Raw genomic sequence first — 26,381 nt, 5'->3', positions numbered from 1 at the left:
GGTTGCGTGACCTGAGGCGCACGCCTCGAGATGTAGGACTCCCGGCTCCTCGGGATCCGGCCCCTCTGCCCCCGCTTTGAGCGCCTCCGCTCACGGGTGAAGCACGTGGAGCCAACAGCGACTGGCATCTGCAATGTGTGTCTTAATGGATGCGTGCCGCCGTGTAGCCTCGCCCCCTGTCGGCTGCCCAGACCTCGTTACTCCGCCGTCTCTGTCTCGCCGTCCCCTCCTCTTTCTCCTACAAGTTGTGTGCCTCTTGCCCTGCTGGGTGGGGAGGGTGGGGACTGCCGCCGAGAACACCGCGTTCTCTCTCGGGCTCCCGCTGGGGCGGCTCCTCCCTTACATAACCCGCCGTGCACGTTACTAGCTCAGATGCCAGCCCGCCACGACTCCAGAGGTCAAAGCCGAATTCGATTGTTCCTGGCCTTTCTGCCCGGGCTCCTCCGGCTCCGCGCCCTGAATTCTGTGATTCCTAGCACTGGAACGTGGTGGGGGGGAGGTCCCCGATCCTCCAGGTGAGGTGTTTGTCTGGCTTCAGTTTCTCCATTTGTCCCCTGGAGAAATTCGAAAGGCTTTGAAGGAGGGAAGGTGCCAAGTCCGGAGTTCGCTGCCCCTTGCAGTATTGAAACGGTACGGTGGAGAGAGAAAGGGGAGACTCAAGGACTGTAAGCGGATTGAAGCTGTAACATAGGAGAGACCGCAAGGGGGCAGCACAGTCTTGATTAGGGTCTCGAGGACAGAGAAAAAAAATGTCCCTGCCTGCCCTAATTACTAATTGGAAAAGGCACATTGTTGGGGGGGTGGGAGGAATGGAGGAGGGTGTGAAATTTTTATCTATTCTAAGTAGTATTTTATATTTTACATATGTTTAACAATAGGCTTATTTTATAAAAGGAAAACAAGGGTTCTAAATAAACTAATTTCAACTATCCCCAAACACAGTTTTAACACTATAAATAATCAAATAAAGCAATAGAATCAGAGGGAGTCATAGACTATGAATAAACCTGTTGTCTGAGGGTGCTTTTCTCCTTTCTTCCCAAAACTTCAGGTTTATTCACAGTCCTAATACTATTGTCACCTCCCTTTTTAAAAAACATTTTATTTTTAATATATTTTTTAAAAACTATGTTTTCAGAGAGGAAGGGAGAGGGAGAGAGATAGAAACATCAATGATGAGAGAGAACCATTGATCAGCTGCCTCCTGCACATCCCCTACATGTGGGGAGCCCACAACCCTGGCATGTGCCCCGACCAGGAATCCAACCCTGACCTCCTGGTTCATGGGTCCATGCTCGACCACTGAGCAACACCTGCTGGGCCACCTAACTCCCTTTCTAGTCTACCCTTCCCACCCCCATATCCTGGTGCTTCCTTTAGTGTTGTAGCCTTAGAACAGACCCTCATGAAGGAGTAGAGAGTAATCAGATTATTTCATTTATTTATTTTATTTTCCAACTTCCTCTTCCCAAATCCCCATCCAAAGAGTCATAACAGCATTCTCATCCTAAAAAAAGCAAAAAAAAAAAAAAAAAAAAAAAGGAAAACAATACCAACCAGGTTCAGGGGACTCAGGAAACCCCTCCATGCCCCACCTCTATGAAAACGCCCCAGATTTCATGTTCTGAGCTATATTTCTCCATGACATCTCCTGGAAGATGTGTCCCCTCCCTTTTTCACCCTTTCCTTCTGCTAAATCTCTTCATGCCCCTTATTTATTTATTTATTTATTTATTTATTTATTTATCCCCCCCCCTTCCCCCCTTCCCCCTTCCCTCCCCCACCGCCCCATAGTTATTTAGAATCCCAACTTAAATCCCTTCCTTATAACACAGGTTTCTATTCCCTCCTCCTTTCCCCCACCACCTCTCCCCTACATTAGGGAACTGCCACCCCTTCTGTCTCTGAACTTTGCCTCTTGACTCTGCCAGGTTATAGGGCCGCTCCCATTTTGCCCTCTGGCTCTTGCCATGCCTTAAACTACCATCACGCTGGAACCACCTTTAATAACTCAAGGCAGACTGGGAACCAGGAGAGGTTTCTTCTCCATTCCACCTGCTTCTGCTCTAGGGGGCCCTGAAATCCTTCCAGTTCAAAAAAATTAATTATTCTTATTACAAAAGTCTTGGCCTCGACATCTCCTAAGGTTTTTCTAGATGTGATCCCTCTTCTTTTATGCATTTGAAAATTGACCAGGCTGGAAACACTAGCCAGAGATAGTGGTAAAAATTGCTTCACAGACTTTATCAAGGCCAGTGGCTGCACTCTCACCTTCTACATGAAATACATCCACTCCTGAAGGAGGGCCCAGGACAGGAGAAGGGAAACAGGACTCTGCAGACTGGATACAGCGTGGTTCCTATCTGGACTCTGCTAAAATAGAGATGTCATGCCATAGTAGGCCAGTGTCATCCTTCCTACTACTCCCTCACCATCTGGAAAGATAGCCATCTCTTTATACCAACTTATGTCTTCCTTTCCTCTGAGCATACCTTCCATCCCAGCACCATAAAGAATTCTTTCCTCTGTGCCTTTCACCCATTCCTGGCCATACCAGGGAGGTTCAACTCAATTCAATATGTATTTTTATTTATGTGCTGGTCCCTGTGCTACATGCTATAGGAGGGATAGAAATATGGTTAAGACATGGTTCCTACTCAAGGAGTTTATAACCTAAAGGAAGCCTACTATATACTTTAAAATGTTTCTCTGTCCTTGTCAATTATAACTTTCCATTCCTCCCATCTGTGTTAAACTGTATTCAGGCTGTACTTCGGTCCTGTTGCTTCTCTTTATTTCATTGCCAAATATCACAAATGGTTGGTCTATGCCAGCCGTGGGCAAACTACGCCCGCGGGCTGTATCCGGCCCGTTTGAAATGAATAAAACTAAAAAAAAAAAAAAAGACCGTGCCCTTTTATGTAATGATGTTTACTTTGAATTTATGTTAGTTCACACAAACACTCCATCCATGCTTTTGTTCCGGCCCTCCGGTCCAGTTTAAGAACACATTGTGGCCCTCGAGTCAAAAAGTTTGCCCACCCCTGGTCTATGCTCTTCCTTACAATGTACTCCCTCTCCAATTGCACAAAGTCTAGCTTTTGCTCCAACCACTCACTTAAAACTGCTTTTTGGGGGTTATGAATAATCTCCTTCTCCTTGGCCTCTTGGTAGCTTTTCATTGATTATATTAAACTTTCTCTTCTAGACTCTATAATACAAACTTAGCTACCTGCATTTCCTTGGTTGATTCCTCTTTCACCTTCTACAGGCACAGGCATTGGCCTTTTGGTCTCCTGTGTGTACAGCTCTACTGAGCTCACTACTTTCGTAACTGTGACTTTGCACTTAGAACTGCAGTCCTGGCCTAATTCCTCTACCTTTTTTTTTTTTTTTTTTTTTTAATCTTCTTTTCTTTTAATTCCGCTACCTTTACGATAGCCTCATAGGGCTGACCACATGAGTTCAGCTTGGCCAATACCAAATTTATAACCACTTCTAAAACCCTCTGACCTCCCACTTCCCATTTTGGTCAACCATTTCCCTGGATATCCATGTTTAAAATATGTTATTTTAACTCTCTACTCATTTAGTGTTCATATGAAATTATCACTGAAACACGGTATTTTTCCCCCAAAGTATTTCTTTTTCTTCTCTCCATTCAAAATGCCACTGCCTTCCCTAGTCCAAGCTTTTAATGGATTGTTTTGGGGATGATAGAAATCTCATGAATCTCTCTTCACTCCATTGCATCCTGTGTACAACCAGACAAATAGTTTTTCTAAAATGCCGCTTTTAGTGTGTCTTTACCACCCTGAAGAACTTACTAGGCTCCCTATTTCTTGTAAGTTCAAACTTTTTTTATTTTAAAAAATAAAGCCTGACATTTCAGATTCATATTATTTTGTCCTATCTTCCCATTTGTGAAATTATCAAACAAATATTAAGAGTCTTGTAAATTTTATTTTTTCTTAATTTCCCACTGCTCCTTTCCATATACCCCCTCGTTCAATCATAGCTCCTCTAAAAAATATGTCATGCTTGTTCTATCCCCATAGTTAATGCAGCTCCTCCATTCTTCTAATAGCTATTCTTCCTAATTGCTTTCATCCTTTTATTATGTACCACCAATCAAAAGCTCACCTATTCTTCAGTGTATCTCAGCATAATCACCTTCTAAAAGTCTTCAACTCCTGTACTGATCTCTGTCCCTCCACTGCCTAAAGCACTTGTCTACATCACATGCTCTCAAACTTGTATGTAACTTAACATTGTTATAAATTTCCTCATTTTTTTCTAAATATTTTATACGTGTAAACTTGGGTATCATAAATACTTTGAGGACAATAACAACACCGTGGATTTATTGTTCATCATTGGCAGCATCCTTAGCTGCTTTAGGCATAGGTTACATACATTACACACCCAACTGAAATTTAACTGCACCAAATATTCCCAGGGTTCTGTATACAGGGTTAGTATTAAATCTCAGTAAAAGAAATGATGGCGAAGCTGAGATGAACACCTGCATTGCAATACTAGTTATTTGTTTTCCCCATCCACCAAAGCCTGGTATTCCATTCCTTCCTCTGTTCCATGTCACCAGCCCTGGGACCTATCCAGGGTAAGGGATGTCTCATGTCCCTCCCATCTTATCCCCAATTAACTCACTGGTTTCATTGTCACTGGTTCCATTGTCACTGGTTTCATTGGCACTGGTTCCATTGTCACTGGTTCCATTGTCACTGGTTCCACTGTCACTGATTTCACTGTTACAGGCCTCTGATGGTCTACACGTTCTGTTTCATGAATAATGGTTGTCTCCTCTGCTTCCGTTACCTCCTTATCCAGCCTGTTCTATCCTCAGTAGGATTAGGAAACTAAGAGTTATCAATCATCACCTCCATCCAACATCCTCATTGATTCTCTAGAATTCATCTCTCCTTCACTTCTCCTGTCCCCAGCCCCATCCTGCTCACCCTCCAAGAGTTAAGCGCAGGGATCCTCTTTACCTTGCATTTGCATGGATTGTGTACCCATCCCATTCACCAATTCCCTGGACTCAAGGGCTACTCCTTCCTTTTAGTGTCTTAACCTACTGGGTTCTGGCTTCTCTTCCCCACCTATGATAACACATTTGTTTTGTATCCACTCCCCAGTTTTACTTCTACTAACTCATTTTCATTTCTGTTAATAATTTTCATTTCAACATTGTTCAGTTTCTTTTTAACTGTTATCTCTCCTGATCCTCTTAGATGTCACTTACCAGTCTGTCCTCTAACTCAAACATGGAGTAATCAACAGTGAAATTTGCACCAAAATAATCTGGATCTGGAGAGGAGAAAACAATCAGTAGTAACAAAAGAGAACGGTAGTACTACCTCTAGTAATGAAAAGCTGAAGAAATTGCTCAGAACACTTCAACTTGTTCAAGTTGTAAAATTTACTGGTAAAATCTAATTCTAATAAACTTGAATGTGAGAAATGTCTGTGAATGTGTTTATATTTTCTTTCTTTATTTTTTTAGAGTGAGAGAGAGACATTGATGTGAGAGAGAAATATCCATTGGTTGTCTCCTGTATGTGTCCCAGTTGATGATCAAACCCATAACTCGGGTATGTATCCTGATCAGGAAATGAACCCACCACCTTTCAGTGTATGGGTTGATGCTCTAACCAATTGAGCCACAAGAGCATTTATATTTTCAATCTAACACCTAAAATAATTTACAAATTTGAAAAATTTCAAATTGTTCAACCAGTTCCAAAGAACTGGAAATTGCTATCTTGAGAAACAACATCATGAGCCTCGATAGTCTGCTCATAGCAAAATTTCTCCGACCCCGTTGCTCTATTGCAAAGGGAAAGACTTTGTCTCAGAACTAAGTATCCCCTAAACCTCTCTCCATCCTGCTAAGGGTCAGAGCTTTATAAATACTCACCATAAGTGGGGGTGACTGTGTAATTATAGATTACTTGATAATAATAATCCTCTTCCAGTCCTTCTTCATCCTCATATATTTGTCCTAAGGGGACAAGGACTAGAGGTCAAGGGGTATCTGGGACTTCTTAGCAACAGAAGGACACTTGAAGTTTATCTCAGCTCTATCACTTTCCTTTCGACCTCACCTCCAAGGGTAAAACTATCTCCCTGTCTCTGTACCTCTCAACCCTTCTCAGTCTTCTGGGCTTCATATCAGGATGAGGCTTGTTCCTCTGTGCCCTTTCAATCAGGAAATCCCAGAACAGAAAACAGATCCCTTCACATACTGTAAACCAAAAACAAAAACTAAACCTAAAAAAAGGCAGGAGGGAGAGAGAGAGAGACCAGAAATTAAGAACTCCAAATCTACAATTCAGTATGCTCCAGGCTGTACTGTGTTTATAAGAGTTATTCTCTTATCAGTGTCTCTCACAAATAATGAACATACACGCCCGTTCGGCTTTGGATTTTTATTTTAGTTCTAGTTTTCATTGCTGTCAGGATAACTTTGAACAAGCCACTTAACATCCGTTTTCTTAAAATGAGTCAGCTGGAGTAAATAACCCATCTGCATTCATTTTCCTTCCCCAGACTGGAAATATGTAGCTTTGACATGATTGGATCAAGAGCTCGAGGCCTCCTGCTAAAACACTTCCCTAAGCCCCTTGAAGTCCTTAACCACAAGCAGTGACACAAGACTCTGGAGGAAAAGGAAACAAGAGCACCTGGCAGACGGGGAACAAAGGAGGGAAGGACCCAAGCTGCTTTTCAGACCCTGTCCCTGAAGGCACCCAGTTCTTCACTCCCCTAAAGGTCACCTCCATTTCCATTTCTTTACTAATGCAAGTCCCCCCAGCCCACCCCCCTCCAACATTCTTGGAAAGAAGATAGACTGGCTCCCCTCACTAGTTGCAAACTTCCCCACCTTCAGAGTCCACGGCTCTCCTCTCCGTCCAGACCCTCTCATCTTGTTCATCTCTGTGGTGATGGAGAGCTGAGTTCACTCTTGTTAGGACCTCCACGCTCTGGGGCTTCATCCTCATCAGCTGTCTCCTCTCTGACAGGACTCTGCTCCCCTCCCCCTTTCCTGGCTGTATTTCCCAGACTCCCCTCCACCCCCGACACTGGCCCGTAGCACAGATGGGAGAGTGTTTAGCACTCCCCCATTGAACTGCACCTCTCAACCGCTCCTCATTTTTCCCCCCTCCCACTCCATTTACAGTAGAAGACCTGGCCCCAAAGTTCAGGGAGAGACATGAACTTACCCAGGATGAGTGGCACAGCAAGGATGGCTACAAGGAGGACATCCATTCTGGATGCTGCACTATGACTGTGAAAGTTAAAAAGGAAATTACAGCGTTTCCCACCAAACTTACCCCGCCTCCGGCCCTCCTCCAGAGCAGGGAGGGAGCTGCAGCAACTCTACTCTCAGGGGTGGAATTCCCCTCCTACTTGCTGACGGACTAGATCCTCAGTCACTATTGGTCTTGTCCTCAGTCAGAGCTGCCCCTGTGAAGAAAAGTGAAGTGGGCTTCGATGGGAGCATGCTCATTGAGCTCCCCCAGCCCTAGATTAGGTCCATTTAGGGTTCCTGCCGCCACTAACGAAAAGTACAACAACAAAACAACCCCCACTCCCACTACTAAGAAGCTTCTCTTAGCAAGCCCTCTCCCTTCCTCCCCTTCCCTCTCTCTCAGTCCTCACAAAAAGCTCCCCTCCCCTCTCACTGTCCCTAAGTTACCATCACCATCCAGAGTCGCCCTTCTCTCTGAGGCTGTATCACAGTCTCTTTCTTCACAGTTGACATGTTCTGAGAAGGGATGAGCATTTTCTAGCTGAAAAGAGTCCCTCTTTTCTGCCTGCCTTGGACTGTGAAGTACGGGAGCAATAGCAACATCATTGTCTGACTCTCAAAGCACCTGCTGCATTGCTTTTGATCAAAATCTCTCAGCCAAGGCCAGCTATTTCCTCTCTGGTAAGTACTGACCTCACCTCACCTCTCTCTTAACTTGCTGAATTCAGGATGGAAGGGAGAAAGCAGATAGTCTCTTTTGCGTAGGGCCACACCTCTTCCACTTTCAGTCACTTGGTGTATTCTTTTCATTCCAGCCTTACAGGAGTATAGCTTCTCTTATCCTTTTCTCTACTTTTGTATTTTCCATTTTTATTGAATTCTATTCAGAAACATTTAGTAATATACAGGCTAGGCACAAAGTGCTAGGCCGAGTCTGATAGGCAATTCAGGTTCACAGGCAAAAGAATAAGAAAAAAAAATACAGTGTGTGTCCCTAACCGGTTTGGCTCAGGGGGTAGAGCATCGGCCTGCAGACTGAAGGGTCCCAGGATTGATTCCGGTCAAGGGCATGTACCTTGGTTACAGGCTCAATCCCCAGTATGGGGTGTGCAGGAGGCAGCTGATCAATGTTTCTCTCTCATCGATGTTTCTAACTCTCTATCCCTCTTCCTCTTTGTAAAAAATCAATAAAATACATTTAAAAAAATACAGTGTGTGTGTGTGTTGTGTGTGTGTGTGTGCTTTTTTAAGGGCGTTAATACATGTTTTTCAATATCTACTATGAGCCAGGCACTTGCAAGTCTCTGTGGAACCACACATGAACAAGATAGATTTGGCACCTGCTCTCCTCTCCTAGGAGATGCTGTGGTACCGGTTCAAAGGAGATAGAGGAAGAGTTGTCTTATCCCCACATCTTGTTGGAAGAGCTCCTGCTTTTAAGTCTAACCTGACTTGGCCTGGTAGACTCAGATGCAAGACACACTAGAATTCTGAGCACTGGCCAGGGTGCCCCCTCCCTCTCAGCCTTATTGGGAGAGGATTTGCTTGATGACTTTCCATGTAAATCCATACAATCTATTCCTTCCTCTCCTTTCCAGAATTTCCTGAAAAAAAGAAAAATGTAAAAACATTTATGTGGATATATATGCATTAAAACATAAATCACTTCCAGGAAGGAAAGGAGGCCTGGTTCTCCTTGAACAACCTCCTGGTACTTTTGCCTCAACATCCTCACTAAGGACTAATCCCACCCATCCAAATGAGGGTCCAACACCCTCCTCTCTTACTCTTTCTTTCGCTCTAATGGGGAATCCCCGCCCCGTCCCCCAGCCTGAGAAAAAGACACCACCAAGGTTCATTTCAGGAAAAAGAGGAAATATGACATCAAAGGAACTGAGTGACTGGGATGGGGGGGTGGGGGGGTGGGGAGGAAATAACTTTCCTTCAACCCCTTCGCTCTAATTGCTTTTTACAATTTTAACTGTGAATCCCTTCTGACCTCCTTAATATTGCTCTCCAAGCTCCCTTTCCTTCTCTCTATTTCTCTTGTCATTACCGATGAAGGCTTCACTGGCGATATAATACACGGTATTGCATGTTTCCTATACTGGCCTGTTGGAAGAGCTCCTGCTTTTAAGTCTAACCTTCATCCTTAGGCAGTAGCTCTAGCCCATTTCCTCTCATTCAAGTCAGAACAATACCCGTGCCTATCTCCTCGCAACCTCTATCCTGTGCTTTCTTCGTATTTGTCCCTGAGGTTCCTACAGGATCTTCCCCCCTCTGCAGCTCTTCAAGTCGAGGTAGGACTGCTACCAGCCTTTCCCACAAAATAACTAAAGGAAATCGCAGCCTTGGCACAATCGAACTCTTCAACCCATGCCCCGCCCAGGCCCAGTCTCGGCCAATTCCCTTTGTGGCCTGAGCCACGCCCAGCACCGAAGTGGAGGGTTTAAAAGGGCGGGAGGACTACAACTCCCAGCAGGCCCTGCATCCCGCCCCCGCCGCGCCCCCTCCGATTTTCCATTGGCCGGGGGGCGGGGCGGGGAGTAGATGGGAGGTGGCCAAGGGGCTGCGGCAGGGGTTTGTCCCCTCCTCGGCTTCCGTAGAGGAAGTCGCGCGGACTTGTATTTGGGGTTTCGGTGCCCCCCCTTCCCCTTCCCCGGGGCCCGGGGGTGACATTGCACCGCGCCCCTTACGGGGTCGCGTCGCCACCCCACGCGGACTCTCTGGCGGGCGTGCTCCTCCCATTTGCCTCTCTTGGCCAGGCCTCCACCCCGCCCCCAGCTGACCAGCAATGGGGGCCGCAGTGTTTTTCGGGTGCACTTTTGTCGCTTTCGGCCCGGCCTTTGCGCTCTTCTTGATCACTGTGGCTGGGGACCCCCTTCGTGTCATCATCCTGGTCGCAGGGTGAGTAGGGGGCGGGGAGACTCGGGAGGGCGCCCAGGAATGAGATCGGGAAGGGGCTGGAGGAAGTGGGGTTACCCCGGGAGCCGGAGTTGGGGGAGGCAAGTCGGAGGTGAAGATCCGGAAGGGCTGAGTCGGGGGTTTGGGCGATTGCCCCTTCCCGCAGCTGGTTTCCGCCTTCCCGGGATCGCACAGATTCCTTCTACACTTCTTCCGGCGACGTCAGAGGCGGCCGCGGCCAGGGCTCGGGAGGGGCTGTGGGACTTCGGGCGGCCCTAAGCGAGGGTCCAGGCATGGATACCTCGCCCTACTGTGCGCATACACTCCCACTCTCATTGGTCTGAAGGCTCTCGAGTCCATTTCTACCCCATCCCCTGGGTCCGGAACCCTGAGACTCCCTTGGTGGAGACACCTATCTTATCTGTTCCCTGTCTCCCTGACCATCCGGAAGTCTAACTTCCACTTTTCACGTTGCAGCTTTGGTTGGTTCCCCTCCTTGATTTCTCGGGCTGCCTCTCCCCTTTGCCTGTCTAATGGCCCCCGTTTTTCCTCAGGGCGTTTTTCTGGCTGGTCTCTCTGCTCCTGGCCTCTGTGGTCTGGTTCATCTTGGTCCATGTGACCGACCCGTCAGATGCCCGGCTCCAGTATGGCCTCCTGATTTTTGGTGCTGCGGTCTCTGTCCTTCTACAGGAGATGTTCCGCTTTGCCTACTACAAGCTGCTTAAGTAAGAAGATGGATGGTCTGGAGGGGAGAAGGGCAAAGGACTGCACCCTGAAAAGTGGGGCAGCCCCCGGGTGGTGGTTTGGAAGGAGAGGCAAGAAGGGAGGATATTAGCGGGAAAGGAGCCTCTCGCCTTCCCTCATGTTTGCCCCGCCCCGCCCCACCCCAGGAAGGCAGATGAGGGGTTAGCATCGCTGAGTGAGGACGGAAGATCACCCATCTCCATCCGCCAGATGGCCTATGGTGAGCCAAGGGAGATGGACTGGAGGAGGGCAGTGGACACCTTCCTCTCTCTGGGAAGTCTCTAAGCGCCCACATGTTCTAAGTGGCTACGTGTTTCCTTCATGTCTGACTTCCAAGGAGAGGTGGTCTGGAGGGAGAGTAGGTGTGGGGGCTTGTGCCTGGAAACGGGGCGGGATCACTGGTAAGCAGGCTCTACTGATTTCTGACATTGATGAGCCCCTCCCTCCCCCCAGTTTCTGGTCTTTCTTTCGGTATCATCAGTGGTGTCTTCTCTGTTATCAATATTTTGGCCGATGCACTTGGGCCAGGTGTGGTTGGGATCCATGGAGATTCACCCTATTACTTCTTGACATCAGGTAAGTCCCACTTTTTCTCTTGACTTCATGCCCCACCCATCCTGGCCCTGACCTCATGTATTGGCCCTCCCGGGGAGACTTCGGCGGCTCAGTATCTCAGGAGGCTGGGAGAAAGTGAAGGATGTATCCCCTCCCCCTCTCGCTCCCTGCAGCTTTCCTGACAGCAGCCATCATCCTGCTTCATACCTTCTGGGGAGTTGTGTTCTTTGACGCCTGTGAGAGGCGACGGTACTGGACTTTGGGCCTGGTGGTTGGGAGTCACCTACTGACATCAGGACTGGTGAGTCAGGGACAGGGGCCTAAGTCAGAGAAAAATTGAATGGTGGGTTGTATGGAGGGGAACCGTATCTTCACTTCTGAACATTTAAAGACTTATCTTGGGAGAAGGCAGAAAGGTGAGTCTTCAGAGGTCCCTCACTTCAGCATCAATGAAGTAACCTTCCCTGGGTGCTCTGGGGAGGAGTTTGCATGGATGGGTCAAGCTGTAATGCAGATGGCCTGAGGTGAGCAGGAGCGGAGGAAGCTGAAAATCAGAAGTCTCTTTAACCACAAGATGTTGGTGCTGAAGGGAAGGCCTGGGGGACTTGAGTGAGATGTCTGGGCGAGGTTTGGGTCAAAGGCACAAAGAGTACATGGGGATTAGGCAGAGGAAGAATCTAACCTTTTTTCTACTCTTACTCCCATCCCCAGACATTCCTGAACCCATGGTACGAGGCCAGCCTGCTGCCCATCTATGCAGTCACGGTTTCCATGGGGCTCTGGGCCTTTATTACAGCTGGAGGGTCCCTCCGAAGTATCCAGCGCAGCCTCTCGTGTAAGGACTGACTACCTGGACCGATCACCTGACACATCCCACCTGTCTGCCCACTGCCCATGACTGAGCCCAGCCCCAGCCCCGGCCCACCGTTCACCACTCTCTGCCTCCTTCTCGTCGGTCTGTCCCACCACCTTCAGGGTTTTTCTTTGTCCATTGGTGACCTTTAGGCTTTACCAGGAGCAGCCTGGGGTCAGCCAGTCAGTGACTGGTGGGTTTGAGCCTGCACTTATCCCCACCATCTGGGGACCCCTTTGTTACCCAGGACTTTCCATGTGTCAATGCTCTGCTTCCACCCTGCCCAAGACTCACCTCCCTTCCCCTCTGCAGGCCGACGGCAGGAGGACAGTCAGGTGATGGTGTATTCTGCCCTGCGCATCCCACCCGAGGATTGAGGGAACCTTGGGGGGGGAACCCCTGTGCCTGGGGTGCTCCCCTGATCTCCTCGCTCTGTATTTCTCCATCTCCAGTTCTGGACAGTGCAGGTGGCCGAGAAAAGGGGCCTAGCTTAGCCATCACCATGAAGGTGAAATTATTGGCGGCGCAAGGTTAGATGAGCTCTGAGTTTCCCAGTATCCCCGCCCCAGACTGGACTTCTTGGTCTTTTTCTCAGGTCTGAGGGGAACCATTTTTGGCGTGATAAAGACCCAAAACTGCCTTTTTCTTTCCTCTTTTTTTTTTTTTTTTTTTTTTTTTTTTTGAGAAGGAAAAGGGAGGAGGTATGTTGGACTTCTCCTAACCTCCTCAAATTGCTCCTTCTAGCTGGGCTCCTATCTGTCCCCTATTCTCCATGGTCCCATGGGGGATAGGAAAGGAAATGCATGTTTGGGAACTGGTATTACTGGAACTAATGTTTTAACCTCCTTGACCACCAGCATCCCTCCTCTCCCCAAGGTGAAGTGGAGGGTGCTGTGGTGAGCTGGCCCACTCTGGAGCTACAGTGCCACTGGAGGAGCCAGCCTACCATGACATCGTAGGGAAGGAGGGAAGATTTTTTTCTAGTTTTTAATTGGGACTGTATGGGGGTGGGGTGGGGAGGTTTTCTATAAACTGTATCATTTTCTGCTGAGGATGGCGTGTCCCATCCTTTTAATCAAGGTGACTGTGATTTTGACTAATAAAAAGGACTTTATAATTGTGGGGGAATGTGCCTTTGAAGGAAGGGGTAACATTAGTTGAGATTCCTGTCCTCTCACGTCTCTGGTGCAACTCTCTTCCTAATTTGGCACCTGCGATCCCCGCCTGACCTAGGTTTGGTGCAAGGGCAGAAATATGGGCTGGTGGTTTAACATGTCAGAAACTTTGGGTTAAGCATTTTCTAGGGTCTCTCCGAGGATCGGGGTAAAAGAAGTTACTCACACATGCTTCTTTTTCCCTATCCTTTGCCTACCTCTGCCACCTGAGGGATTAAGGAACTCTCCCACACTCAAGAGTCCCAACGGTAAAGCCAGAGGTGGGTCAGAAACCTTAATTTTCAAATATATTGAGCAAAAATATAACCCCCACAACAGCAACCCTTTTTCCTGAGGGGATATCCTGCCCGTATCTAGGGAAAGAGCCATAAAGGAGAGGGGGTGGGGGAATTTGGGTCACATTCCCAACTTCCCCTGCAACCAAACACAGTGTGCCCTCTGCGTTATCAATGTAGGGGTCTCCTCATCTCCTATATGTTTTGAGAGACTGAAGTTCTTTCTCGACTGAGAGCCAGTCCATGACTGTCTGGAGGAAGGAGGGGTTTGTATTTCTGGCCAGTCCCCGTCTCCCATTCTAGACGCTCCCTGACAGGTATGACCTAGGAGTCCATGATGTTCGAGATGGAGTCTATTCCGTGGCTTGTGCTGAGGTGAATCCCACACTCTTCTCATCTTCCAACTTCTTCTTCCTGGAACAGGGAATGGACATGACTGGTGTACTAGGAGAGACAGCCAAGTGGACTAGGAGAATGCTTTTCAGTAGGAAAGAAGGGACTAGAGGAATGGGAAGTAGGGCCTCACTGGATTTTCTTAGCGATGAAATAAACAACCACCACAAGGCAGAGGCTGCCAACCAAGATTCCCACTCCTATGCTCAGCATTTCACCTGGGAGAGAGAAAGATGGGGGGTGTCAGCCTAAGACTGACATAGATATTGAGCCCTTCCCTTCTCCCCGTAACTGGGCAGGGTGCCTTACCTGTGGTATACGGGGATTCGTCTGTAAGGAAAGGAAACTTGGGTCAGTGGGGTGTCAGAGCCCCGTCCCAGCTTGCCCCTGTAACTTGGGGAGGTCACCTGGCCACTGAGGGTTGGGGCCTGGTTCCCAGTCCAAGTGAGTCTGGAAACCCTTACCCTCTTAGCCTTCTTTTCCTTCCAGGGGCTCCCTAGTTCCTGCCATGGAGAACCCCAGTTTCCCCCCTCCTTTCCCGAGCTTTGTACAGTCACCTTGGTTGAAAGAAGCAAGGACTTTTCGCTGATTGAGAGGTTGTGGGACTCGGTAGTTCTGTTCCAGGACCTGAGCGGGCTCCCTCTCTCTAGAGAGTAGTGTCTCCTGAAGCTTTTCCAGCTAGAAGAGTGGGGTTACAGGAGAGTGTCACTTAGGTGTGGGAAAGGGTCTGGGGTTACAGCTGTGGCTTTGCTGCCTCATCTCCCCACCACTCACCTGTCCCGCTGAAATCTGGACCTTCTGACTGAAGACTGTCCAGACCACACTCTGGTAGCAGGGGGGTGTGGTGAGCGAGCCATTGTAGCGGAAAAACTGTGACAGCTCTGGGGGGAGCAGCTCTTTCACGCTGAAGGGAGGCACTGAGGTCTTCTGACCTGGGGGAGAACGGACTGGGATCACCCTCCGGCTGCACCCTAGCTCTGGTTTCCCTAGATAGGGTGCCCGGAAGCAGAATTCCTGCTGCTACCTCACTCCCTCATCTCTGGCCTCTTAGTATTCATTTATTTATTTATTTTGCGGGGGGAGTGGGGGAGGGAGGGATTTCCCTGACGTCTAATCTCACTTTGTCCTAAAATAGATTTTTAGGGCTCACCTTTATACCTGATTTCATGCAAGCGACTCAGAATGTGTTCATAAGCTGGATTCTCATTCTCACCCACCTGGAAACGGAGAGTTTGGCATGAGTCCATGTTTGGAGTAAGACATTCATTAGAAAATAAATGGTCAGAGTGGTTGCTCACTTGCCTTGGGAGGGAGACCAACAACAGACATGGGCAGAATAGGACTGAGAGGTGCAGAGGGAGTGAAGAGAGACCTAGAAGGCAGTGGGGGCCACTAACCTCAATGAGGATGCCCAAGACAGCCAGGCCCTGAGGGCTCTTCATAGCCTCACCCACGCTGTTGTAGGAATCAGAATCGTAATGCACGATGTGGAGCTGAGGGGGGAGGGAATCGGATCATTTCATCTTTTCTCCACTACCCACTCCCAAAGGCTCTGACCTCCGCCGCCACCACCCCCACTTCCAGCCCCAGATCTGCCCACAGGTCGGCGTTATCCTCCACCTGTGACTCTGCCAGTTTCCAGGCCCTCCTTTCCCGGGTGCCGACCCTGCCTGTCACCACGTGCTAGTTCAAGCCTCGCTCTCTGGTACCTCTGCAGCCGAGGCTTTGCTGTTGATCTGGTGCTCTGACCCCATCTTGGATCCTCTCTCACCCCAGTGCAGGTGGAGCTGGACAGCTACATATTTCCGGGGAAGTCCCTCCAGATACAGGGTAGGGGGCAGAGAGAGTTGCACTGTGAGGGAAAGAGAGCGAGAGCTCGGGTTGGTAGAGGAGTGTGGACACATCCCCGCCCCTGGGTTGCCACCAATCCTTGGGAGACTTGGCCAGCCTTCTCAGTCTTCCTTCACCAACAGCACCCAGTTCTTCCCGTGGGCCACTGCTTTTCTAGCACCTCTTTCTCACTGAAGATCAAGTCGATGGTGTTAGACTAATCCACCCAGAGAGCTTGATCATAGACATTCCGCTCCCACTTTTGCTCCAGGAGCCTCATCCCCATTCTCACATCTCCACCTTTCTGGAAGCAGCTTTGGGATTCAGAAGTTGGGAGAACGCTTCTCCCCTGACTGTAAGGTCAGAGCCAGCGTGGTCCCTTGCTTAGAGCCTGGGCTCGTTACCTGTGTGGCCGTTATTGTGCAGCTCCAGAGGCTCGGTGCCAGGCTGGTCGTATCCGTGGGGCTGCAGAGCGTACAAGTCCGAGTCAAAAGTCACACCGTTTGTCTCGATATTGATGGGGGACTGGGCATTGCCTCCACACTCAGGGAAAGAGGCCGGCCAGTGGTCTTGACCATGTGGGCCTGGTGGAAGTTACCACAGATATTTGTCCTGCCCTCCAGCCATCACCCCACCAAGTTACACATCTGTGTAGAGGCAGAAATGCGTGTCCTCCCACCCCAGGTGAAGACCCCGTTGTGTTCAGCTGGGTGAGGCAGGAGCCCCTGCTGGGCCCGATGCTTCTGTTTCTTCCTCCTCCCCCGGGGCAGGGCTGACCCCCAGCTTTCCTGATAGATGGGGGTCGTGGGTTTTACTTACCTGTAGTTTGAGGACAAGAAAGCTCACTGAGAGAAAGAGGGGCTGGATAAAACCTCTCAGGGAGGGGAGTAGAAGCAGGAAAACAGGACATAAAAGGGTCCCCGAGAGGCAGGGTCTCTATAGGGCTTTTCCTCATTTGCTTTTTGCTCTCACCCTGGACCTTGCATCGACTCTGGACTTGTTATTAATCAGAAGTTCAAAGGAATTGAATTCCACCTCCACCAGGATCACAAACAATCCTGCCATTCTGTGCCTCACCCCTGACCTCAAGTTCTGTCCCAGTTCCAGATGCAGGTTGGGGGTAGAATCGATTAGGATAGAGAGGTAGGAGGTGAATTGGCAGCTAAGCTCATGGTTCATTTTCCCTATCCAATATTCTTTCTTTTTTTTTTAATATATATTTTATTGATTTTTTACAGAGAGGAAGGGAGAGGGATAGAGAGTTAGAAACATCTAGAGAGAAACATCGACCAGCTGCCTCCTGCACACCCCCTACTGGGGCTGTGCCCGCAACCAAGTACATGCCCTTGACCGGAATCGAACCCGGGACCCTTCAGTCCGCAGGCCGACGCTCTATCCACTGAGCCAAACCGGTCAGGGCCCTATCCAATATTCTTTCCACTCCAACTCCCCCATCCCACAAACGGAGGACGTAACTGGCTTTTCTGCCGAGTCAGGAGGTGTGGGATTTGATGATTCGAACAAGGTCTAGGAGTCACATATCCAAAACCTAGGACCTGGGGTGGTGGGGAAGGAAAGGAGCTAGGGCGAAAAGCTAAAGCAGAGCCGTACGACATAAATCTTCCTGCCAGGTGAAGAGGTCCCCGTGTGAGAGGAGAAATCAGTGTAGGTAGCAGGCCTTGGATTCAGCTCACCCTCATATGTCCAGTGTTCATCTGCAAGGCAGAGTAATATGAGTTACAGCCTGGGGCAGGGCCCTCTGGGGCATCTGTACCCTCCACCTCCCTCTCTGCTCGCTCCTCCTCCTCCTCCCTCCTCCTCCTCCCTCCTCCTCCTCCCTCCACTCCAGCACTTCCCATAGGAAGGCCTGAAACTGGACACCTCAGTGGAAAGGTCGGAAAGGTCAGGTGCCTATTTAAAATCACCAGCCAGGCTGTGCCTGTGCTTGCTGCTGCGTAAAGGGGGAGGAGAAATGAAAAGAGATAAAGCCGGGAGACTAAAATTAACCTGGATCCAAATGAGCAGTCCACCCAACCCTCACTTTTCCCCAGCCTGTGCCAAGCCAGTCTAACACTGAGAAGATCGGGGTGAGATGAGTGGGCAGGGGGTTTGGAGGAAAGAGATGAACAGGGAGGGAAAGGAAGTTCAGAGGAGGGGACAGTGTTACTGAGGGGAGAAGGGCATTGTTCAAATCAAAGCACTGAGCGGGCAGTGAACATTTAGCTTCCTGCTCTGGTTCCAGTCACTCTAAAGGAAACGTCCCCCATCACCAGGAGCCTCTGGTCCCCAGATTCCCAGATGGCTAGGGAAGGCGGGAGTCAGGCCAGGGTCCACTCTACACGGAGGGTGGTGGGTGGGCACAGGCAGCCAGGCTGGCAGGGACAGGATGAAAGTGGAGCATTGTGTGTGGGAAAGAGAGCTGCCAGCTGGGTCACATGCCAGGCTCGCGTGCAGTCCCGTCTGGGGCTGACAGGCAGGGGGTCTGCTGGCCCAGCCCTCACCGCACCCAGAGCCAAATTGCTTCCAGGGGGAAAGCGAGCCCTCCCTGCAGGTTCCGTCAGCATTATTCAAATGGCTAGAAACTTTGGAGAAAAATCCTAACTTCCTTTCTCTCTCTTATTCCCTTAAATTCCTCAGACTTCTAAGATATCCTTGATCTCAGTCTTGGGTTCTTCCGCTAGCCCATCCCTTGGTTCAGACAACAGTGAAAAGCCGCCCACTGGAGGCTAGAGCAGCCTCCATTCACCAGTTCAGCGGGACGTCCTAACAACTGGAAACCCTGGCTCTGGGCAGGGGCCGCCTGGCCCTTCCCCTCCACCAAGTCCTCACACACTCATTTTACATCGCTTCCTGAGGACTTTCCCGTTTTTCTCTCTCCTCGGATGCAGTGAGCTGCTCTGCATCTGGCTCCCCCACCATCCTCTCTGTGCCACCGTGCTCTCCAGACAACCCTCATCACCGTGTTCTTCCAACGACCCAATCACACACCTGCTGGGTGCTGGGTACTGCGGGAGGCACAGGAGACACAAAAATGAGGGTGGGGTCCTGGGGACGCCCCCCCGAAGCACCTCAGCCTGTTCTCCCAAGAGTCCCTCCTCATGTCCCTGGGGCCCCTGAAAGGCCTTTGTAAACTGTAAAGGGCCCAGCTGTGTTGACTATCATTGCTACTTCCTTCTAGGGAAAAACTGGGAAATTAGTCATTCCACAGACTCAAAGGGACCCTTGGCCATGAGGTTCATGGGCTGGTATCAGGGTCTGAGTTAGGCCGGTGGTTAGGCTATACCCTTCCCTGACATTAGTTTTTTATTTTCTCATTCCAGGGCTCTTTGACTCCCTAATTGGGGGAGTTAGTAGCTGAGACAGGCCAGGAGGGCTGCCTGGGACGAGGACAGTGGGGGCAAGAGCTCTGGAGAGAATCCGTAGCCAGCACAGAGGTTCCAGAGTGTGTTTACACATCCTGCCCGCCCCCCCCCCCCCCCGCCCCCAGCTTCCCCCTCCTCACTAACAGCAGGGCTGGGAAGGCAGAGGGGAAAGAAGGAAAGTGATCTTCTCCCCACTCCCCTGTTGTGCCCCCCAACCACTGAGACTATTTTTCTAGCCCCTAGGCTTCCTTAACCACCCTCCTCCCGCTAAGCTTGCGTAAGGACATCAGCAGACACCGACATTCAGATGTACCTACCCCCGAAAGCAGCCAGGATCCAAATCACCTGTAGCAGGAACGTGAAGAACATGATGGTATCCTCAGAAGGAGCACAAGGTACTGGGAGTTTGGAGACTGGAGGACCAGATTAGAGAGAGGGGGGGAGGGAGAGAGAGAGAGAGAGAGAGAGAGAGAGAGAGAGAGAGAGAGAGTCCTGAAGTTGAATGTATTTATCTCTTCTCTTTTTCTCTTGCTGTCTCTGTGTCTCTGTGGGCTTCCAGGTGGTTGGTTCTCAGTCGGCTACCGTTGGTTTCGAGGTTCCCCAGGACAAATCTCGCTGCCCTCTCTCTGGGCCCTCTTTCTTTTATCTCCCTCTGCAGTCTTCACTCTACTTGCTGGCCAGCGACTTCACAATTGCCTTCTGCTTTTAAGGTGGCTCTGGATGGGTATAGGTGGGGAGCTGGGCTGCCTGGGTTGCTGGCCAACAGCTCCTTAAATAGCCGATTAGGCATGCAGGTTGGCCCTGCTCAGAGCTGGAGCACGCTGAGTGCACCCCGGGTTCCACTGGAGACCTGGCCCTGGCTCAGGAGCCCAGCTGGGTGAGCTCTTCCTTCCTCCTCTTTCCACACAGACACTGTTCAGAAGGGTGTCCCCTGGAGGGGGAGGGGCAGGGAAGGAGGGCTTCGGGGTTCGATCCAGCCCACGCAGGGGGACACTGGGTTCTCATTCCCCGGCTGGCTGCTCTGAGGAGCAGCTCCCTGGGTGGCGTGGGGCAGATGGTGGGAGGACCCGTTCCCAATCTCCTGAAGAATTTGAACGGCGCTGGAATAGGAAGAGGCCAGAGTTAGGAGACAGGTGACGAGGAGGAGTTGGGAGACTCAGGGTAGGAAGTCAAGGACTAAAACCTGAGTTGTGGGAAATAAAGAGGAGCAGCGAGGCCAAGAGAACTTGTCTGGAGTGCCTGTCACCACCCCCTTCCCACGGTGAGGCCCGGGTCCACGTGCCTGTGTGGCCTGGGTGGGGGGTGGGGGTTTTGTTTGTTGTATAAAGCCCATTTGTATGCCCAGCGGGGGAGGGGCTGTCGCAGCACCATGGGGAGACAGCGGCTCCAACTGCCAGACCCAGGCACCTCCCTCCCCAGGGAGTCCAGATCTAGGGCAGGCTTTTGTCACTGAAAAGGACACTAACCCCTGGCAGGGAGGCCAGGGCAGGAGGAGAGGTGGGGAGACCTTAGAAACAATCACTGCCATCACCAAAAAAGGCGGGCTCCGGAGAAAGAGAGGGGAGGGAGCACAGGGAGACCATGTGACCCGGCGGGAAGAGGGGCCCAGGGTCTTCCCTCCCAACAAAGGGCTGAGCAGGACACGTGGGGCCCAGTGAGACCTGCCACCGGGAGCTGGGCGCGGGGCCGGGTCGGGAATGTGGGCTGCTGCTGCTTGCTCCCCAGGGGACTGGAAATCCCGATCGGAATGTACACCCGAAGTCCTTCATCAGAGAATGGGAAACCCAGATACTTTCAGACCAGACGCTGCGATCTCTCTCTCCTCCATATCCTTCATCAGTCACCAGCCGGGAGGATGCTCCCATCTGAGCTCCCTCTGCCCTCCCTCCTCGCGCCTGCTAAGTAGCAATAAATAGCCAAAGCAAAGGGAGCGGAAGCTGAATAAGGGAGCAGGATAAACGCCCCACAGAATAAAGCCTGTGCAGGGTCATCAGCACCTGTGGAGGCAGGAGCCCCTGGCCCCGGCCTTTCTGTGGTTGATCTGCAAAGCCAAGCCATTTTGCAGATGTCACTTCCTTTTTAATTCTCTCATCACCCTCCATATGATTTTTCCCTTGCAGGAAAGTTGTCATTGTTAATCCTCACCCAAGGATATATTTTTCTATTGATTTTTTTTTTTTTTTTGAGGAAGTGGAAGGGAGGGAGGGAGGGGGAAAGAGAAACATCGATTTGAGAGAGACATATGATTGGTTGCCTCCCACTGCTCCCCAAAACCGGTCTGGGTTTGAACCTGCAACCCTCGTACATGCCCTTGACACGGAGTCGAATCCTCGACGCCCCCGTGCATGGGCTGCTGCTCTATCCATTGAGCAACACCAGCCAAGGCACTTACAGTTAAGTTTTTGTTTTGAGGTTCCCATAAAGTCCCCACACATCTCATCTAAGAAGAATGGATGGTAAAGTGTAAATTAGACTTCCTGGGGATGAGGATAGTTATCACAGAGGAACAAGAAGGGGAAAAAAAGCAAAGAAGAAGCAGAGCCCTGGCTGGGGTTGGCCTGTGCACCGAAGGGTCTCGGATTCCGTTCCCAGTCAAGGGCAAATACTTGGGTTGCAGGTTCACTCTCTGCCCCCGGGTTGGGCGTGTGTGGGAGGCAACCAGTACATGCGTCTCTCTCACATTGATGTTTCTCTCTTTCTCCTTCTCCTCCCCGCCCTCCCCCCGCCCCCTTCCACTCTCTCTGAAAAGCAATGGAAAAAATATTCTCTGGTGAGGATTAACAAAAATAAAAGAAAATAAAGAAAGCAGAAAGTCTTTTGCTTGGCACTAAGGAAGGGGCCTGCTCAGAATGACCGGAGTTCCTGGGGAGCGCCTGGGGCTGTGATTCCACCTCCCGAGGCAGGGAGTGCGTCTCGCCAGGCGCCACCTCCTGGTTGTTTATGAACTTTTTTAAAAAAAACTTTGTTAGAATTTGAATTTAAAATGTTTTGTGAGTGATTCCTTCTGGGAAGTGTTTCACTGCGGTGGGCTCTGGGATTTTGTCTACACAATTGAACACTGTTTCCCAAAGATGTCTGAGCCCCAACTCAGCATTTTCTCACTTCCGAGGGAGCAGCTCATCTAGGCCCTCGTGCTTCCCCAAAGGACAAAGGGCCTGGTTTCTAGACGAGAGAAGCACCGTCTCCAGAGACTTGCCTTTATTTTGATCTTTGGCTCCCATGTGGGTATTTCCGACGTCACCAGGCTGCTTTGGGATAGATGTCAAGAGGAGCCTTCTATGTTTAAGAAAAAAAGCCTCCCCACCCCCACCCCCACCCCCACCTTCACTCTCACTCTCACCCCCTTAGTTGCTACTCAAACTCTGGCACCTTTGTTTTAATTCCACTTTCCAGCCCTTGCCTTACACCGGGTTTGGCTGAAACCCTACAAAAACCAAGGCACTCCGCTGCCTTCTGGCGCCATCTCCTGACCTTTCCAAGGTAGTGAAATGTGAACAGGTCAGAATCAAAAGCGTGCAAGTGTGGCGAGTTTTTGGTTTGTTTTTCCTTCAAAGGCCCTTTTTAACAAAAGGATATTTAAACTTACTAAATATCCCAAATAGTCTAAAACACCTCACAGGAAGCCACTAGGTTCTCTGAGTTTGTATGACGAGTACAGTGGGGCCTTGACTTACGAGTGTCCCGACTAACGAGTTTTTTGAGATACCAACTGTCTCTCGGCGGATTTTTTGCATTAAGTTGATAGAGTAATTTGAGTTAACGAGCTCCTTAACGAACTCGGTCTCGAACGAATTAAACTCGTAAGTCAAGGCCCCACTGTATATGAGAGTTCAGAGGAAGGGAGGCAGATCAAAAGGAACTTCCTCAAGCAGTACAGGTGGTAACTAATCGCGGAGGGCAGAGAATCTATGAGGAGACAGAATTCGACAGCATCTGATTTCCTACAAGTGCAAGCAGCTGTGTTCTGTGAAGTAATACAGAACCAGCAATAGTCTAACTTGGTAGATACTCACATTTATTATCACACCCTTGTCTTCTAACACATTGGTACTGAAGCCCTTTAGGTGAACACAAAAGTTTCCAAGAATTAAAGTAATTTGGGGGAGGGGTGGATCATTTTCTCAGTTTTCCAGTTCACATGCAGGACAGATACACTATAAGAATCTTGTAGAAAGAGGACAGGTAAGAATTTGTGGTCTGAAATGTTGTGACTTTAATTAAAAAGGAGTACTTTTGTGTCATGCATTGATTCCATGCCCAGAATACTGCCTGGTACATAAATATTTGCTGATTGAATGAATGAATCTAGTCATTGGGACATTTATTTACCTTTTTTTTTTTTTTTTACCTTTGGTTTTTCGCAGAATTTTTGGCCAGAAGGATCCTCGGGCGTCATTCCAACTCCCTTATTTACCTTGTAAAGACTGAGTTTTGAGGGATTTAGGGATTTTCCTGTGGTTTGTCATACAGTTGCTAAGCTGAACCAGAGCAAGGATATAGGTACCACTGAACTTCCTCCTCCTGTACCACTGCTTCTCAAACGACAGTGTGCACCGGAATCGTCTGGAAAGCTTATTAAAGTAAAAATTTCTGGGCCTCCCCCTTTCACAGTTTCTGATTCCATAGTTTGGGGTATGTCCAGAAATTTGCATTTCTGACAGGTTTCAGTGTGATGCTGAGGCTACTGGTCTGAGGCACCACACAAGAACGAATGCCCCACACGAGCTGGAAAAGCAGAGGTAGCAGGGGATTTGCCACTCTTTGTAGGGGTTCCAGCCATCTCGAATTGTTCTTTGCAGTCACTTTTGTAGAGTTTAGCAACAATACCTTCGTTAGTTATAAACATATATGGAATACTTCTAGGCGCTAGGCATCATGCCAGACCCTAGAAAAAAAAAATTAATCAGATGTAATCCCTGCCCTTAAGAACTTCTTAGGGGATGCAGATACCTTACCCAATTACTGGAATACAACGGTGACAAGTTCTAATTAGCGGTAGAGCAAAGTGTTTATGGGAACCAAGGCAGATGGACAATTAGCAGTGAGATTTTCTTGACCTCATGTCAACAATCTTTCCACAGGAAGGGAGCATAACTAGGTCCTATAGTCACATGTAAGAACATAAAAATTGCTACTCAAGGAAGGCAGACTCCTGCTTCATTGTCTCTGAGGGTGACACCAAATGATAGGTTATATCAAGGCCGGATTCTCTTAATACAGCTGATAAACGGCTCCCTTTGCAAGGAGGAAGGACAAAGGATATCATGGCGCCCTAGAACTGTGATTATTTGTCCCATCTGCTTTGGTGGCCACCTCATTCTGCCTATCTTCTCCCCTTTCTTTTTCTTCTCTACCATTCATCTAACTCAAATGATGATTGTGTACCAACCCAAGCAAAATACATTAACACTTCCTTTCGATTGATTGAAGATTCTGTTAAAGAGAATTTTTTCTTTATTTTCCTTTATGTCTGAATTGCTATAGGAATAGAAATAAGAGGGTAATACACCAAAATCTTGTGACGATGGGTATTAGTGGTTTAAATCATCCCCTAAATAAGAAGTCTATTCTCAGATCAGAATGTGACAAATGATTTGGATTTCTTTGAAACCTTATAATGAACTAGCTTGCTGTGCTTTCATTGACATTTTGCTCTCAAAATATCTATACATTTTTCAAAAGGATATGGGTTTTGAAGGGTAAAGTCACTTGGCTGAGGTTACATAGAAATATTAATAGGACAAAGAATCAGGCTCTGACTGACCCCTCACTCAAAAGGTGTTAAAATAATTAAAAAACAAAAATCTTTAAAGAAAATAGAGGGAAGCCCTAGCCGGTTTGGCTCAGTGGATGGAGCATTGGCCTGTGGACCAAAGGGTCCCAGGTTCGATTACCGTCAAGGGCAGGTACCTTGTTGCAGTCTCCTCCCCCATCCAGGACCCTGGTCTGGGCTCCTGCAGGAGGCAACCAATCGATGTGTTTCTCTCACATTGATGTTTCTCTCTGTCTTTCCCTTTCTCTTCTACTCTCCCTAAAAATCAACGGAAAAATATCCTCAGGTAAGGATTAACAAAAAAGTAAATAAAAATAAATAAATAAAAGGAAATAGAGGGCAATTCTGGCTCAGTTAATTCCCTGTAGTAGCCAAGGAGGCATTGCTCTGAGGAGGAAGTACAAATACAAAAACTAATACACCTTGTTTTAAAGCTTCAAGTAATTTCTAAGGCAACACCTGCAAAAGTGAAATGCAAAATTTTTTAAAGGTTACATTGGCTTTATTCAATGATTCATAAATCACTTATTAATGCGCTCACAGACCCTGCATTCTCCCCATTGTTCTACCATTCATCTTGCATTTTATTTCATGTATCACATGTATTTTATTTAAGTAACCCTCTCACAAGTTGGTTATAAATCCATGCACTTTGGGAAGGATTGGCCCTTTTGCTCCTTTTTTAAAACAATAAAAAAGAAACAGTTCCTTGGAGTTGGCACCAGAACGGTAGAGAACATCTGATATTGGAAATGATTTGTCACTTTTCCTTAATTATTATTTTAAATTATAGAAGTGATAGCTGATTAGGGAAAATAGAAGATTCAAAAAAATAACATCACTCAAAATTCTCACAACTAGAGATAACCACTGTTAGTATTCTGATACCTTACAAACTTTTTTTTCTGTGAAGCTACATCCGAATGCATATATTTTGTGTGTATAAATATTGTTTTTATAAAAATAGGACCATATTATATACATAATTGGTCTATAACCTTTCTAACATTATTTTGTGAACATGTTTCTATGTCAAAAATATAAATCCCTGTCATCAATTTAAGCTGCATAGTATGATATAGAAGTAACTGATGTATTGAACCAATCCTTTGCCTTCAGACTCTTAGGGTCCCCCCTCCCCAGTTTTTACCTATAACTAACAATATTTCAATCACAATATTCTTGTTCACGTACATTTACACATCCGTCCAATTGTTTTTTAAAAATATATATTTTATTGA

General features: G+C 48.6%; 3 protein-coding genes and 1 long non-coding RNA gene across 9 annotated transcripts; 2 read left to right on the top strand and 2 right to left on the bottom strand.

Annotated features, from left to right (window-relative positions):
• Positions 1-354: 354 nt before the first annotated feature.
• LOC118672739 lies at positions 355-5,492 on the top strand. Its single transcript, XR_004973200.1, has 2 exons — positions 355-515; positions 5,256-5,492. It is a non-coding gene; the product is annotated as an uncharacterized LOC118672739 (long non-coding RNA).
• On the bottom strand, positions 1,428-10,361 carry CUNH1orf54 (chromosome unknown C1orf54 homolog). Of its 5 annotated transcripts, XM_036342449.1 has the most exons (9): positions 10,259-10,348; positions 8,724-8,880; positions 7,435-7,491; positions 7,248-7,312; positions 5,942-6,025; positions 5,267-5,331; positions 4,672-4,857; positions 2,272-2,370; positions 1,428-1,507 (listed from the first exon to the last, which is right to left on the bottom strand). In XM_036342449.1, exons 4-8 carry the CDS (start codon positions 7,291-7,293, stop codon positions 2,275-2,277), a joined length of 477 nt encoding a protein of 158 aa, XP_036198342.1. In that variant the 5' UTR covers positions 7,294-7,312; positions 7,435-7,491; positions 8,724-8,880; positions 10,259-10,348; the 3' UTR covers positions 1,428-1,507; positions 2,272-2,274. The 5 variants fall into 5 exon arrangements, 4 of the variants coding, with proteins under 4 accessions (XP_036198342.1, XP_036198340.1, XP_036198341.1 ...); XR_004973199.1 differs by lacking the exon at positions 7,248-7,312 and having other exon boundaries at positions 2,272-2,373; positions 7,359-7,491; positions 10,259-10,361; XM_036342447.1 differs by lacking the exon at positions 10,259-10,348 and having other exon boundaries at positions 2,272-2,373.
• On the top strand, positions 9,853-13,007 carry APH1A (aph-1 homolog A, gamma-secretase subunit). The gene is made up of 7 exons (XM_036342446.1): positions 9,853-10,183; positions 10,735-10,905; positions 11,071-11,144; positions 11,378-11,500; positions 11,653-11,780; positions 12,191-12,314; positions 12,645-13,007. The coding sequence occupies exons 1-7, from the start codon at positions 10,071-10,073 to the stop codon at positions 12,707-12,709; spliced, it is 798 nt and encodes a 265-aa protein (XP_036198339.1). The 5' UTR covers positions 9,853-10,070; the 3' UTR covers positions 12,710-13,007.
• A 761-nt stretch (positions 13,008-13,768) lies between these two features.
• Positions 13,769-20,360, bottom strand: CA14 (carbonic anhydrase 14). 2 transcript variants are annotated; one of them, XM_036342445.1, is made up of 11 exons: positions 19,685-20,360; positions 17,617-17,720; positions 16,410-16,470; positions 15,885-16,027; positions 15,573-15,668; positions 15,326-15,392; positions 14,950-15,107; positions 14,733-14,853; positions 14,485-14,505; positions 14,309-14,393; positions 13,769-14,196 (listed from the first exon to the last, which is right to left on the bottom strand). In XM_036342445.1, the coding sequence occupies exons 1-11, from the start codon at positions 19,734-19,736 to the stop codon at positions 14,136-14,138; spliced, it is 969 nt and encodes a 322-aa protein (XP_036198338.1). In that variant the 5' UTR covers positions 19,737-20,360; the 3' UTR covers positions 13,769-14,135. The 2 variants fall into 2 exon arrangements, with proteins under 2 accessions (XP_036198338.1, XP_036198337.1); XM_036342444.1 differs by having other exon boundaries at positions 16,410-16,589; positions 17,700-17,720; positions 19,685-20,288.
• Between the last annotated feature and the right edge of the window lie 6,021 nt (positions 20,361-26,381).

The sequence above is a fragment of the Myotis myotis genome, unplaced genomic scaffold (assembly GCF_014108235.1).
Source record: "Myotis myotis isolate mMyoMyo1 unplaced genomic scaffold, mMyoMyo1.p scaffold_m19_p_18, whole genome shotgun sequence".
NCBI lineage: Eukaryota > Metazoa > Chordata > Mammalia > Chiroptera > Vespertilionidae > Myotis > Myotis myotis.
The sequence above is the reverse complement of the archived record's forward strand: the minus strand, read 5'-3'. Positions and strand labels throughout refer to the sequence as shown.